Consider the following 14,267-nt stretch of genomic DNA (forward strand, 5'->3'; position numbering starts at 1 on the left):
CTAAAATTCTGCAAAGTAGCTCTTTAGAGAAAATTTGATTCACCTGTCCCTGAAATATCCCTGCGTAGTCTCTACTGGATTTTTAAAAAGCTTGCAGCATATATATTCAAAATCTGAATCCCTGCCAATTTTTAATGCTTATTATAAGGCTGGGATAGGAATCATGTGGCCTAGTTAATGTTGTTGGACTGCAACTCAAGGCATTCCTCACCATTGGCTGTGTTGTCTGAGACTGATAAGAATTGCAATAAGAAAAACATCTAGAGGGGTATATGATTCCCCAACCCCTCTGGTAAAGCCTAGATCCAGGTCTTAGTACCAAATAGAGCCAGTCACTCACTCTCAACCTGATCTACCTGCCAAAGCTATTGTTGACAAATATAAGAAGTGGTACATGCACTTATTTGAACTACATTAGAGGAAAGGTGTGATATAAATGTAATTAATAATAAGAAAACAAACCCCTGTTCAGTAGATGTGTTAGGAGGAGGATATTTGATATTTGCACATGTTGCTGACCTGCCTTTCAAATCATTACCATGTCTGGTAAATGATGCAAGGAATATGCATCTGGTTACCAAGTAGATGCCTGCTGCTAAGGGAATGTTTTGCAAAACATAGGATATTACTGTTTGTTCAATCAATACTGGAATTGAAAGCAAACTCCACGGATAGGTCATGATATCAGAATTGTCACATTGTAGTACAGAGAAGAGATAAAGGCAAATAAGGAATAATATTTTTTATAAATATTTTATTGGTTTTTTTTTTTTGGAAAACTAGGGCTCACAAACCTAGCTTAAGGGGATACTCTGTTACAGAGTATCTGGCTTATTCACTTAATGGAATTGCAGTAGCAGGACTAGGAAACAGACCTGTTTGTGACATTAGGGAAATACTATCCATATAGATTAATTCATTGGGCTTATATAAAGGCAAAAAAGGGTGAGCAGAGTGTGTACATCGAGGGTGAGGGATGTATTTCAGTCCAAGAATAAAATTCATTTTCAGATTTCATTGTTGGGGTGAGTTGAGAGGCTACAGAATAGGCCCAAAAAGTACCATCACTTTTGTTCTTGTTGTTGTCAAGTTGGATTTGACTTATGGCAACCTTATGGATGAGAAACCACCAAGATTTCTCTTTGCAACAGCCCTGCTCGGACCTTGCAGATTCAGGGATGTTGCTTCCTTAATGGAGTCTTTAAAATTTATACATCTAACAACTAAGGGGGGGATACAGATGGGTAGCTCTATGCCACCTGTCTTTGCTCCTCATATTGGTGCTGCATCAACCACATGGCGTGGCACTGATGCGCTCCCTAAAACACCTTTTAGGAGCTCCATAATGGCGCTTGCATGCCATGACAATGACACTTCCAGCAAGCACTATTTGGGCACATGGACACCTATGCGACATTGTTGTGTGCCCCGTGTGGGCAAGGCTGCGGCAAGATGGTGCACGGGCACCACTAGTAGGGCTGAGTGCTTATGGATGCCCAGCCCTCTGGAGACCTAACATCGGCCCAGGCCGACGCTTTGCTCCACTGTGTACTGGGCCTAAGCTCTGGGAGAGGCAATTCATATTCTGGGGTGGAGGCAGGCATACAAAAGCTTGCAAATTACCAAACTGTGATATCAAAAGGTAAGCGGCTTGGCATTCTTGAGAAGTCCAGAGAGCACTGTGACCTCAAGAGGTGGATTCAGCCTCAGGATTGACTTTGTCTCCCTCTTCTGTACATATAAACTTGACTCTCAATGTCTTCATCTCCAGCTTTATCCTCAAGTTCTTTCTGTTGGCAAAAACATGATGGCAAAGACCTTTGTCCTGAAGAGTTTCTTCTAATCAACATGAATTGCATTGGTCTAGATGGACAAACAATCTGATGAATACAGCAGTTAGTTTCTAATGTTCCTACAGTATAAATTAGCTTGTTGGGAAGGATGAAGGCAACAGCAGATCTTTCCCATTGGATAAGGCTTATGGGAGCTAATTGTAGGGAGCTGGGCGTTCCCATGACCCACATCTCCTCCATTGTCCATGATGGACTGTACATATCTTAGGCTCAGTCTTGTTTGTCCCTTGTTACAATCATATCATCTCGCCTTTATTCTCAAGCTCTACTATCTGAACTGCAAAGAGCAAAACATAGGCTCTATATAGGTAATGTAGGCTCTATCCCACACATAGTCCTTCTTGTGGGTGGAACACATCTGGAAGTAGTAACTTTCAAGAAGATCAGTGCTTCAGTGTTGCGTACTGGATGCTATCCTCTGATTCAGAGTCTGTCTCTGAGTCCATATAGGTAGGGCCAGGTTGGGGAGCCAGGTTCACCAAGGAAGAGTAGTTGACTTCTTCTTCCATCTTGTTCACATTCTCATAGTCAGGCTTGGTGTCTTCCTAAATACATTTAGAGGAAAGGAAGCCGCTTAGTGGAAAGGATGAGAAATTATGTCAGTTTCACAATTTTCCTCGTTAGAATTTGTTTTATTTTTTTGGGGGGGGGGGGTTTTAAAACCATCTCAAATGTATTCTATTCAAGCAATTTCTGAATTTGATCTAATCAAAACAAGCTAACTGACTGAAACAGAATTCTACATCATTGTCCTGGCCAAATATATAGCTGTTTCCAGCATGAAGAGGACCATGTTATACCCTCCTGCTCTATAAATATTAAAGATAAGGAATCTCTCTCACACACACACATACACACACACGCAAATACACGCACATCTATAGGTAACCCTAATTTCTCTCTCTGTGTTTGACATTGTTCTCTGCAGAAATATATACACAATTTCAAAGACGTTTTCATAGTGGGAAGAAAATTGCCAAAATTATTTATTGTGCACAAAATGCTGTTTCCTGTGCACAAAATACTGCTTTCTGGGCAAAACAGGAGCCCTGGTGGTGCAGGGGTTAAATGCCAGTACTGCAGCCATCCACTCACAAACGACAAGATTGTGACTTCAGTGCCAGCCAGGGGCTCCGGGTCGACTCAGCTTGGCATCTTTCCAAGGTCACTAAAATGAGTACCCAGCTTGTTGGGGGCAATGAGCTTACACATTGTAAACCAACTGATGGTTAAGGAGCACTGAAAGTGGGGTGCAATCCTATTCAGACAAAGAACTATGACTGAGACCTAATTATTGGTTCCCAACTAAATTGATCCCATGCAATCAATTAGACTTTGGACCTTATGGAAATCCTATTGATTTAATTGGTCTACTCTAGTTGGGGCTGGAGTTTAGCTGTACATGCTTATAGTGGGAAGGAGAGTTACAGACAGTTAGGGTTTCTTGGCGCAGTGTCTTGTCTAATCTGACTTTTTCTCACCTAGACAGGACCATTTTACTTCCTCCCTCTCTCATTCCAACAGACAACTATCTCTCCTAGCCATGTAGGTAGCAATATCATTGCTGTGTATGATGGGTAAATGAAGCAAACATAAAACGTACTACATTTTCTTTACAAGTCAGAATGATACTGTCATATAGTGACCCCTGCTGTTTGTCAGATGTCAGACTGGCTGCTGCTAGATGGCAAAAACAAAACATATAGCAGTCTAGAAGACTATAATTTTGGCTGTATTGGCTAGGGCTGATGAGAATTGCAGTCTATATATGGAAGACCACATATATGTAGTACATTTTATGTGATAATCAAAGTTTGGCCAACATCACAGTTACTATTAAAACTTGCTTTATGTCAGATGCTATTAAAATATTGACTATTTACAGTGAAGAAATGTTCAAAGTTGAGAAGGGCATTTATCATTCTCTATGTTAATATTAGCAGACACCCCTAAAGATTTTGTAGGACTTTCTCTGCAAAACTGAGGACCAACACATTGTTCGTTTAACAAAAATGTAAGTGAAATTTTTCTGTAGCTCTTTCCAGAAAGACAGCACCGTTTCTTTTGGGAAAGACAAATATGTTTTCATTTGAAGGTTTCTTCAAACAAGCATTTATTTTTATTTCTTTATAGATCTTAAAAGTTCTACAATATCTATATTACACAGACATTTAACAGAAGATAGCCAGTCTGGTGTAGTGCTTAGAGGGTTAGTGGGAGACCAGGGTTCAATCTCTGTTCAGTCAAAGAAAACCACCAGGTGATATTCGGCAAGTTCTCTCAACCTAAGAGAAAGGCAATAAGAATGCTGCTCTAAATATGATTCCAACTTTAGTTTTCAGTTGCAGATCTTTATATTCTAAGATCTTGTCTAGGTCTTTTCCATTCCTAGTCTTCTTCTGATTGCTTGATTGAAGTCTCCATTCTGGTCAGTGTTTGATCCTAGGTATGGAAAGTCTTGAACTATTTCAGTGTCAAGGGCCCGTTACAGACGGGCTTTTGCGGCGCCTCATCACGTGCTAGGGGTTGGCTGAGGACCTAGCGTCCATACCGGCCTCACCCCTAGCATGTGACGAGGGCGTAAAGATGGCGACGCCCTATACACACGGGCGCCACCATCTTTATGTGCTGGACGCTTAGCGTCTGCATGTCGCGCCCCGGATGTGACACCGCGAGTGTGCGAGTAGCGCCTTGCGGTGTTCCATCCGGGGCACAAGAAGAAGCGCCATTTTGGTTCCCGGACGCAGAAACCGGCGGCGGCGCGAGACTGCCCCTTCTGGGTGGTCTGTAATGCGCCTTCATTATCTATGTTGAAAGTATGTTTTTCTTTTGTGGTCATTATTTTTGTTTTCTTTATTTTCAGCATCAATTCTACCTTTGCACTTTCATCTTTGACCTTCCTTAGTAACTGTTCCATGCCTGTGGTATTTTCCGCTAGTAGTATGGTATCATCCGCATAGCTTAGATTGTTAATGTTCCTTTCTCCTAGCCTCACTCCTCCTTCTTCTGAGTCTAAACCTGCTTTTCTTATTATATTTTATGTATCTTTATTTTGTTCTGCTTTAATCTTTACTTTATTTTATATATATCTTTACTAACTGAAATTCTTTTTTCTCTTGTACCTGACCAAAGCACTAGAAAAGTTAAAGATGACAACGTAGGAGGGAAGGATGTGAATGGCAGAGGCCCCTGGGACCCTGTTACGCTCTGCAGAGATTCTGTCTGGGCCATGAAAAGGAAGCACATGTTTATCCTTTTTAGACAAATGATTTTATTTCAAGGAGGCCAGTTTCTTGTAATTTGCATTCACAAAAAGCACCAAAAAGAGGAAACTGAATTAGAACAGCCCAATATTAGCATTACTCTGGGGTCTCTTAGAAGAAAGTAAATACTGAAACAAATGTCACCCGCTGAGTTCACTATTAATTTGTTACACAATGAGTGCAAGTTTATGATATGAATGGGGAACATTTTCAGTGTCTTGTTCATAGTTTGTGGGCTGTTTTTTATGTGCATTGTTGCAATTTTTCACACTTTGGCATCAATGATTATTTGTCTCCAGCTGCTAAGAGCACCAGTAAAGTTAAGGCACTATTACCAATCGGCTATCATGGATTAAACATAGCAAGAGAGTGTCTTATGGATGTAGTTAGTATAGTGGTTCTCCTTCTCAGATACTGACCCAAAGCGTGGAAAGATTAGTAGAACTCAGTCAAAGCTGGGGTACCCAGCTTGAAAGAAACTTTCTTCACTGGAATGGACTTTTAAGTGTCCCAGGAGTTCATAATGTGTATGTAGGAGTGTTATATGAGTTAGTCCAAGTATGAATTCCTGTAATCCTTAAATGTCTATTCTCATCTTTCTGCCTGTGCATATAGCAGATGGGAAATAGCATCCAAATAGTAGCAAACATGGCTCGGATAAGGTTGCTATAAGGGTCTAGTTGCACAATGTAAATCAGGAATTGAGCAGAAAATATTTCTGCCCACAAAAACAGCTTCAACCCATCACTACCACCACCCCAACAAACTTGAGACTATAAGATATTGCATCCACGCAGTCTCCCTTACTAAAACACAAATTTCACGATGAGTGTGCTGCCATAGCTTTTAACTGCCTAGGGAAGTACATGGACTGCATCCCAACAGCATCTGCCATTCTGCAGCTGGGAGGAAATTGCTGGGATTGCCCACACAGATCTCTAGCAAGAAGTACTGCCAGGCACAATCCAGACTTCCCTCGGGCAGTTAATAGCTGCAGCAGTGTGCGCTGGTGAAAGTTGTCTTCCAGGGGCAGAGGAACATGGTACAAAGAGGTAATGTGTATTTCCTTCTGCAACATTCAAAGAAAAGAAACATGCTTATGTAGTCCAGAACTGCACAAGCATGTCATCAAAAGAATTTCAGCCATTCAGTGAAATCCTATCAGCATTTAGGCATTGCATATTACTTTTGTGCCACAACCATTCAATAACACACTTTTTAAAACTGCTAAAAGGACACGCCTGTTGCTCCTGGACCATTCACAGCACCAAAGAAGTCTCCTCCTAAAACTGTCCTGATCCATCCCTGTTTCACTGCAAACTGGAACATTAAAAATGAGAGGATAGTGATGCACAGACTGAACCTCCAGCGCTAAAGTGAAACTTGGTGGAGTTTCCAGCGTTCTCTGCAGATACAGATACACAGCTCTTTCTCTGCATCACACCAAGTATGAGTCAGCCTTTCCTGGGCCAATGTCAAAAGGCAAGTTCACAACAACTCTCATCTCCGCCAACCTAACCGTTGAATGGGGATGATGATAGTTGGGTGACTAGAGGGTGCTGGGTTGTGGAAGGCTGTCCAGTGACAACCAAAACATAGTGTGATATCAAAAGTTTCAGTTAGGATTGACCTGGGACCAGATCCCTTTGTAGCTGATCCCGTTCAGCTGAATGGGCCACCCAACTTCTTCAGCTTTTTTGTAGAACAAAGGAGGCACATGGCTACAGGAAACTATAACACAGAGGAATCTAGTTCAAATGGGATGCATACCTTTGTGGGGAGTCCAGGTTTCTTTACCACACTGTAAATGACACTTTCTTCCAAGGGATCAACATCTAGTCTTGGCTGTTTGATACTGCAAGCGATCAAAAGATTCTGCTTAGAAAGATGTTAGAGGCATGTGCAGAAAAAAAAAAAAAATCATTGCTGACCCCAGTGAGATCCAATAGATCATTTGGCTGGATCAACATTTTATTGTATGTAGGTTGCTCCATTGTGACTATAACTGTAACTATTTGCCTTTTATTGCCATGGAGTTTTTATTGAAATAAACAAATAAGCGAATGCCAAAATAGCAACAGGACTTGGTTGCTGTTCTGCTATTGTGACTGTTTTTAAATACTGTTTTAACTGTTTTTATCTTGATGTATTTTTTACTTAAATCTGTTTGCTGTTTTGATCAAAGTTGGAAAAGCGGGATATAAATAAACTATTTATTATTATTATTATTTATTAAAAGTTCCTTCTCGTTCTCTTTTTCCTCCTCTTTCTCCTCCTCCTTATTTGTGTACACAACACCTTCTCTCCAACACTGGGCACTGCAGTTTTTACAACTCCTAGAATACACTAAACAGCATGGGAGATTCCAGGAATCCAAATTCCAATAATTTAACACAGGTCTTTCCAAAAGGAGATTTGGAGAGTCTGTAAAAGTGGGATCTGGGGCCACACTTTCTCCATTCCTTCTCCATTCCTTCCCACGTCTCCATTCCCTCAAGCCTTCTCAGCCCACCTTCTCCTCTTCCCTGTTACTTTCTGTCTATCTGTCCTTTTCAATCAAGGAGGAAAGAGAAGAAGCACTGAATACTGCATCTTTTATCTTCTCTTATTCTTTTTTCATACTCACTTACTCTCTCTTTCCTCTTTTTCTGAGATGGTGCCTAATGGGCCCAGACAGAGAGGCAAGCTAATATTAAGAACTGACAAGGGCAAGGAAGAGTAAGTGAATAGTCTGGGATGAGATACACTTAAGGCATCTTGCAAAAAAATTAGTGATCCTCACACATTTTCTCACAAGAAAATGTGTCTTGATGCATCAAAATGTTCCATCAAGAAAATGGCCAAGGGCCATGGCTTGTTTGGCATTTGGGGACTTCTTTGTGAAAAATTCATTTAAACAAAAATATCGTTTTTCTGCTACTCCCCAATCTCATTGCTCATGGAAGAAACAACATTTTTAAACAGACAGCAATTCTTTCTTCAGTAAATAGATTGTTTTCTTGGGGGGGGAATTATTATTTGCATAACAAATAAGGTCAAATGAAATCCCCCCCCCCAAAAAAAAAGTCCCAAAGTGAGTAAAATAATTGGGAAATGCACCAAACTTCTCCTAATCTTATTCAGCAGAGAGAAAAGCTTTCAAAGAATTTTTTCTTGTGTGCAGGAATGAAAGAAGGTAGGATTTGCATGCATACATACTGACTTATATACATAGGTTTCCCCTGATGTATATCCCCTGCCCACTATACCTGGCATAAACCACACGGCCATCAGAAAAGCTGGGAGGGAACTGGACAGTTGCATAGGTAATGGAAACTTCTGGAGCCTGGTTCAAGAATCCAACAGAGCCGTCTGTTTCCTCTTCATTTCCTCGGTGGTTAGTATTACAGAGTTTTTCTGCATTGGCCTATGGAACAAAATAGGGGAGAGGTTTAATTTTCTCTGCACAAAAATCATTTCTTTTTGATCACTCTGAACTCTTACGTATGTAAAGGGATCTTGTAGCACCTTTGAGACTAACCGAAAGAAAGAAGCTGGCAGCATACGCTTTTGTAGGCTTGTGCCTACTTCCCCATGCATCTGAGGAAGAAGACTCAACTATATAACAGCTCATGCTACCAACTTCTTTCTTTCGGTTAGTCTCAAAGGTGCTACAAGATCTCTTTGCATGCTGCCTTTCTATTCGAACACAGCTATGTCTTTGAATTCTTAGGAGGGAGGGCAAGGGCACACATCAAAAATTAATTAATTGAATTAATTTAATTATTACAACAATTTATCCCAATTTTCCACCCAAAAGGCACTTGAATGTACAGCAACATCCAGTGAAATACCTTGGTTCTTCCTCTTTAACCCAACATTACTCCAGAGTTGGTAAAGTTGTAGGAAGCTGTTTGCATGCCAGACATTGCACTATTCCCTTTCACTGTCCATTAATAGGCAGCCCAGCATGCCACCACTTCTCCTGAGGGGGGATCGCCCATGGGACGAATGAGAAGAATGGATAGAGAGACACCTCAACAAGTACATGGCTGGGGCATCTGGAGACCCCGGCCATGTGATCAGGGGGACCCCATCTCCAAATAGGGGGTTCCTTCCACCCTCTCTTCTCATTGGTCAGACAGGTGAGCACCGTGAGAAGTGACTGCAGACTTGACGACCTATATATGGAGTACCTGGAGGTAAAACAGCAGCAGTTGTAGCTCTGGGAACAGGGGACAGGCTAGTCATGCTAATGCGACATGGGCATGGCTGGCCTGCTCAAACAACACTAAACCTCCACGCTGGGTTTGGCTCATTGCACATGGTCACCACCGTGACCAGGCTGGGTCCAATTCCAAAGCACAATGGTCCAGGGCTGGCTCTGGACTTATCGCCAGTGCAGACAAGGCCCAAATCAAATAAATTCCAGCCTTCACTGAGGAGAGTTAATAGCAGGTGCCATGTTATGCAAGAAGGGATGCATTCCCTCTCTGACCATCATAACAATATTCTTGTTCCGTTGTTAACAAATTGTTTTTGTTTGTTTGTTTTGCTAATTAGTATGAAAAATGGTTCCATGACAGTATCAGAGCTAAAATTGTCCCCCCACCCCTTGGCATACATAAACCTATTATCTCAAGGGTATGAATCCAGCAGCCCTCCAGATACTGTTGGATTGCAACTCCCAGTATACCTCGCCATAGGCCAGACTGGTTAGTCCCACTGGGAACTGTAGTCCAAGAACATGTAGAGGACTGAATGATTCCCACCTCCATGTGATCAGCTCAGGTCACTGCTCTCAACTCACAATGTTGCACAGAAGTCACTTGAGGCAACAGAGTACTTAACCTTTTTCACAAAGAAAGAGCTGGATCTCTGTGTTCCCCCAGGGGCTGAATCAATATTTTTCTTCCTGCAGTGAAAGAAAAAGGACAGATTATATTCCAATTGGCAGCTTATGAAGCAATTTACTGGCGGACTGCCAGAAGTCCTTTTTTGATACCATACTTTGTGACCGGTACATTTTTATGTACAAACATTCATTCCGAGAATCGCTATAGTCACAACTTCCAGCATAGTTCAAAAAGGCAGATACCAAAATTGGTCCATATCAGTCACTAGTTTGTCTATTTTCATTTCCACCAGGAATAGGACTTTTGGAAAGCTGATGCCTTACAATTCAGAACTGCACCGCAGAACCAGGAAGGGCTGCTTTCTTCAACTACATCCCATACTCAAGGATTCCCCACTCTATGATTAGATTTTAAGTAATTTAAATGAAGTGTGGCTGGATTCAGCTAAGGGGTGCGCCATCACTGAACACATCTCCCAAACCATCACTTACCATCTCCGCAGCCCATGGACCAGCAACCCCAGCAGGATAATCAGGGCAAGAATTGTGCCCAAGCTGATCAAGGTGTGTTTTATCACTGTGGCTCTGCTGTCTACATAATACAAAAGGGAAAAGGGGGCACAGTTTGCAGGTGTTGGATTTAACAATGAAAAACCTTCCTCATCACAAGGAAATTTGCTTCAATGCGTCTTCACAAGTAAGGGTGTCCCCAAGAGCTTGGAAAGTGACTTTCAAAAAAAGTAATCCGTTAACTGTTATGGCTAAAATTACCACTCTCTCCCTCTCTATGCAACTACTGTATCTCAAAGCTAGCTTGAAAAGCACTGTATTTTCCACCACACACACCAAAACCTCTATATCATCCACCAGTCTGAAAAAGGAACTTGCCGTTAAGAAAAATGTTCTCTCACTTTTGTTCCCTTTCAGGTCCAGCCCTACTATGAGACAGAGTGAGGCAAGTGATTCAATGACAGATACTAGGAACAGCAGTATTTTTCTGCTGCACCTCCACCATTCCTTTTCAGAAGATAGGGCTATGCACCTCACATTCCTCTCCTGTTTCTCTCAAGCATGGTGGAAGGATGGAAAGAATGGTTTATCCCCTATTTCCGTCAAAAATTAAATTAATTTTTAATTAATTAATTAATTAATTAATTAAATTCAAAAATTAAATTAGCCAAGGACTACATCCTTTTGTGGAAGTGCCTGTCCCATTGCCAATATTGAAATAAGATTCCATTTTTTCGTTCTGGTCAGCTTCTGTATATAAAATGGAAAAGGGCACCATTTTCTCTTTTGCTTCTGTTTGCAAAATGTCTTAGGTTGGCCCTGAAAATCTTGCAGAAATGTCTGGGCTTGCACAGCCATAAGCAGGTAATTTTAAACAAAGGATGTTCAGCCGCAAGCTAAGTACCAGTTAAGTTAGAGTTATGAAGGACCCGTCGCTATGAATTACTCACAGAATACTATGAGGGCCATAGGCAGTGACTCCCCCTCTGCAACTTGGTTGGATACTTTGCAAAAATAGTCTCCTGATTGCCCAATCTGAATCTTTCGGAGTTCAAGGAGTTGGGTCGTCTCCTGAGCAATCTCTTCCCCATTCCAGTACCAACTATAAATATTTGCTGAAGGATTAGCATCATTTTCACATCGCAGGGAAACATCCTTTCCTTCAGTGATAGCTTCTTGAATATTTAGAGACACATGGATGTCACGGGGCCCATCTGTGAGAAAGAAAAGAAAGAGCTGTTTAGCTCAGCCCCGCAATTGACTTTCAGGTACTCCACAACCCAACAGTGCAGAATGAGTTCAAGTATGAATTCAAACAACCTGATCCAGCGAAGGCCCCAACTAGAGGAGACCTGTACAATTAAGTGTTGAATGCTGAGTCAACATATAGTTAAATCCCACTGATTGAATGGAACATATGGAAGTGTCACAAGTCAACAAGCAACCTGAAGGCACACACACACACACCTGCAAAACATTCTTATTCTCTTACTCACAATGGACATCCAGCAAAACAGGGGAGGAGGAGGATGTGCCCACACTGTTTTTGACTTTGCACTGGTAAGAGCCAGAATTCCTTGCAGTCGCATCCTGGATGGTCAGTATGGCAGTTGCTTGGATCATCTGATGCGTATCTTTGTACCATATATAGGTGACATTCGTGGGATTTGCTCTTCCCACTTCACAAATCAGCTTCACAGGCGAGCCTTCATTAATTGGCCCTCGTGGTTTTTGTACAGCTTTTACTTCCTTGGGGGCAACTGTGGGAAGGGAAAGACAAAGTATCACATAGAGACCCTCACATGTCCTGGGCCTTGAATCCTCCCCCCCTCAAACAATACCACTTAAGGATCCACTGCAAGACAATTCCACTATGGCAAAACCACTGGATCAATGTGTTGCCTAGGTTTGGGTTTTTAAATCAGCCTATTGTGCTGAACATTCAAAATCATTTTGCACCCATAGATTTCCTTTGTGCAAGTGGTAACTGAAACGGTCCACAGTTTTGCTAGGCAGTGTCCAAAAGCCTTTGTGTGATACAGCACTATGAAAGCACTTGAAGCGTTAGCTGCAGTCTTGGATGGTTCAGCACAGTGTGGTGATTCTGCATGCACACCTACATTAGGCAGAGTCATATACTACCATCACGAGATTTACCATAAAGCTTTTAAAGACCACCCCCCCACACACACACATATACACCCCACTGTGTGCCATTCAATGCCTGGTGCAGAGTTGGCAGGATTGAAGAAACATCTGGCATGTCCTGTAGCCAGATGTGAAATGGTTACATCAGTGCTGACTCTGCTGAGATCCACCAGGGCATTTCACAAATCTCGGTGCTGCTATAACTATTTTGCATCGAGTTGTAGGAACATGGCCAAATGCTTCCCCATGTGGCAAAAGATGACCATGTGAGTGGGCTTCAGAGGCTGGGACAGGGCTTTGGCTTCTGCGAAATGGGGATGGGAATAGCAGCCTCTATAGCACCCCTGAAAAATAGCATGTATATATTAGCAAACACCCCCCCAAAAAAAAAAAAAAAACCTATGCAGCCTCTATAGCACCCCTGAAAAATGGCATGTATATATTAGCAAAACCCCCCCCCCAAAAAAAAACCTATGCATTTGCCACTAGCAGGATACTAGGAAGATGTGTCATCCTCCAATAAATGGTCTGATAATGCAAAAGGCTCTGTCTACACAAACATGGTCATCCCCCGAGTTAACTATGCAGCTGTATTTATCTTGTCATTCCTGAAATTGCTGTGTAAAGAGACAGAGAAGCTATATAGCCTATGCGTTGGGATCACGTTAGAGTGACAAATGAATGTACCTGTCCTCCCATAACCTCCCCATCAACCCATGAATTGTTGTCCAAGTGATGCAATTGGGAAATCAAATAAAATTACTCACAGTGCACATCTACAGTGACTGCTGGAGATGTAATACAAGCAATAGTGTTGCATGCTTCACATTTGTAAGAAGTAGCAGATCCAGGTTCTGCAGATAAGGTTATTACTGGTAGTTTGGAAGGCACACCCATGTAATTTGTTGACTTCAGCCACTTGTACCGACTAATTGTGGGGTTACTGCTACCCACAGAGCAGTTAAATGTGATATTATCTCCTTCCTTTATGGGTAAGTGATTTAAAATGGCAAGCCTGACATCCTTAGGACCATCTGGGGGGGAAAAACAATCAGTATATTTCTTTGTGTTATCATATTACAGCAAATGTATATTCCACTTGAGATGAACGGGAAGACACCTTTACAGTAGGCAAACTGATGCCCTCCAGATAGTTCCATTATGGGTAAGATGGATGCCTCAGGTATGGTGCTGCGTTTTACAGAGGAGATGAGGAAATTGCTATACTGCAAACGCTGCTTCAGAAACTGAGGTCACACTTTAAAATCCTTGTGAGGGGGTAGTTAAAATCTTTAAAAAACATCCAGATGGCAAAAACCTGTTAGTTGCATACAATGTGTGTCAAATGTGGTTTACACACATGTACAGTGGGGCCTCACCATCCACGGGATTGCTATTTGCGGATTTGAGCATCCATGGATGGCATGCCCCATTGTCCCCAATAGTGCATGCATGCGGCCACACTAGTACCTGTGTTCATGTCACACCACCATTGGAGACAATGGGAATTGAGGTCTCTTGTTGTTGTTTCTGGAGGTTTGTCCAGAATGATTCCCCTGCAGATACAATGTCTGCATGTCTATACGTCTCTTTTTGAAGAAGGCACAGGGGATTATTCTCTTCTCCTTTCTGCCCATCCAAAGTCTTGCCCCACCACAG

The 14,267-nt window shown here is 42.0% G+C and overlaps 1 protein-coding gene across 1 annotated transcript in view; it reads right to left on the reverse strand.

The window, feature by feature from the left end:
- Nucleotides 1–772: 772 nt before the first annotated feature.
- The window catches only part of LOC149304836 (sialoadhesin-like), a 35,722-nt gene continuing 22,227 nt past the window's right edge, over nucleotides 773–14,267 (reverse strand). The window contains exons 16-23 of the mRNA XM_089479139.1: nucleotides 13,376–13,642; nucleotides 11,957–12,220; nucleotides 11,411–11,674; nucleotides 10,443–10,542; nucleotides 9,947–10,010; nucleotides 8,365–8,522; nucleotides 6,887–6,971; nucleotides 773–2,398 (exon numbers count right to left, since the gene is read on the reverse strand). Coding sequence (XP_089335265.1) covers nucleotides 2,237–2,398; nucleotides 6,887–6,971; nucleotides 8,365–8,522; nucleotides 9,947–10,010; nucleotides 10,443–10,542; nucleotides 11,411–11,674; nucleotides 11,957–12,220; nucleotides 13,376–13,642 — 1,364 coding nt within the window. The 3' untranslated portion in view covers nucleotides 773–2,236. The remainder of the gene's footprint in view (nucleotides 2,399–6,886; nucleotides 6,972–8,364; nucleotides 8,523–9,946; nucleotides 10,011–10,442; nucleotides 10,543–11,410; nucleotides 11,675–11,956; nucleotides 12,221–13,375; nucleotides 13,643–14,267) is intronic.

This window comes from Sceloporus occidentalis, unplaced genomic scaffold, assembly GCF_023333645.1.
Source record: "Sceloporus occidentalis isolate IW3139 unplaced genomic scaffold, rSceOcc1.0.p SCAF_13, whole genome shotgun sequence".
Lineage (NCBI taxonomy): Eukaryota > Metazoa > Chordata > Lepidosauria > Squamata > Phrynosomatidae > Sceloporus > Sceloporus occidentalis.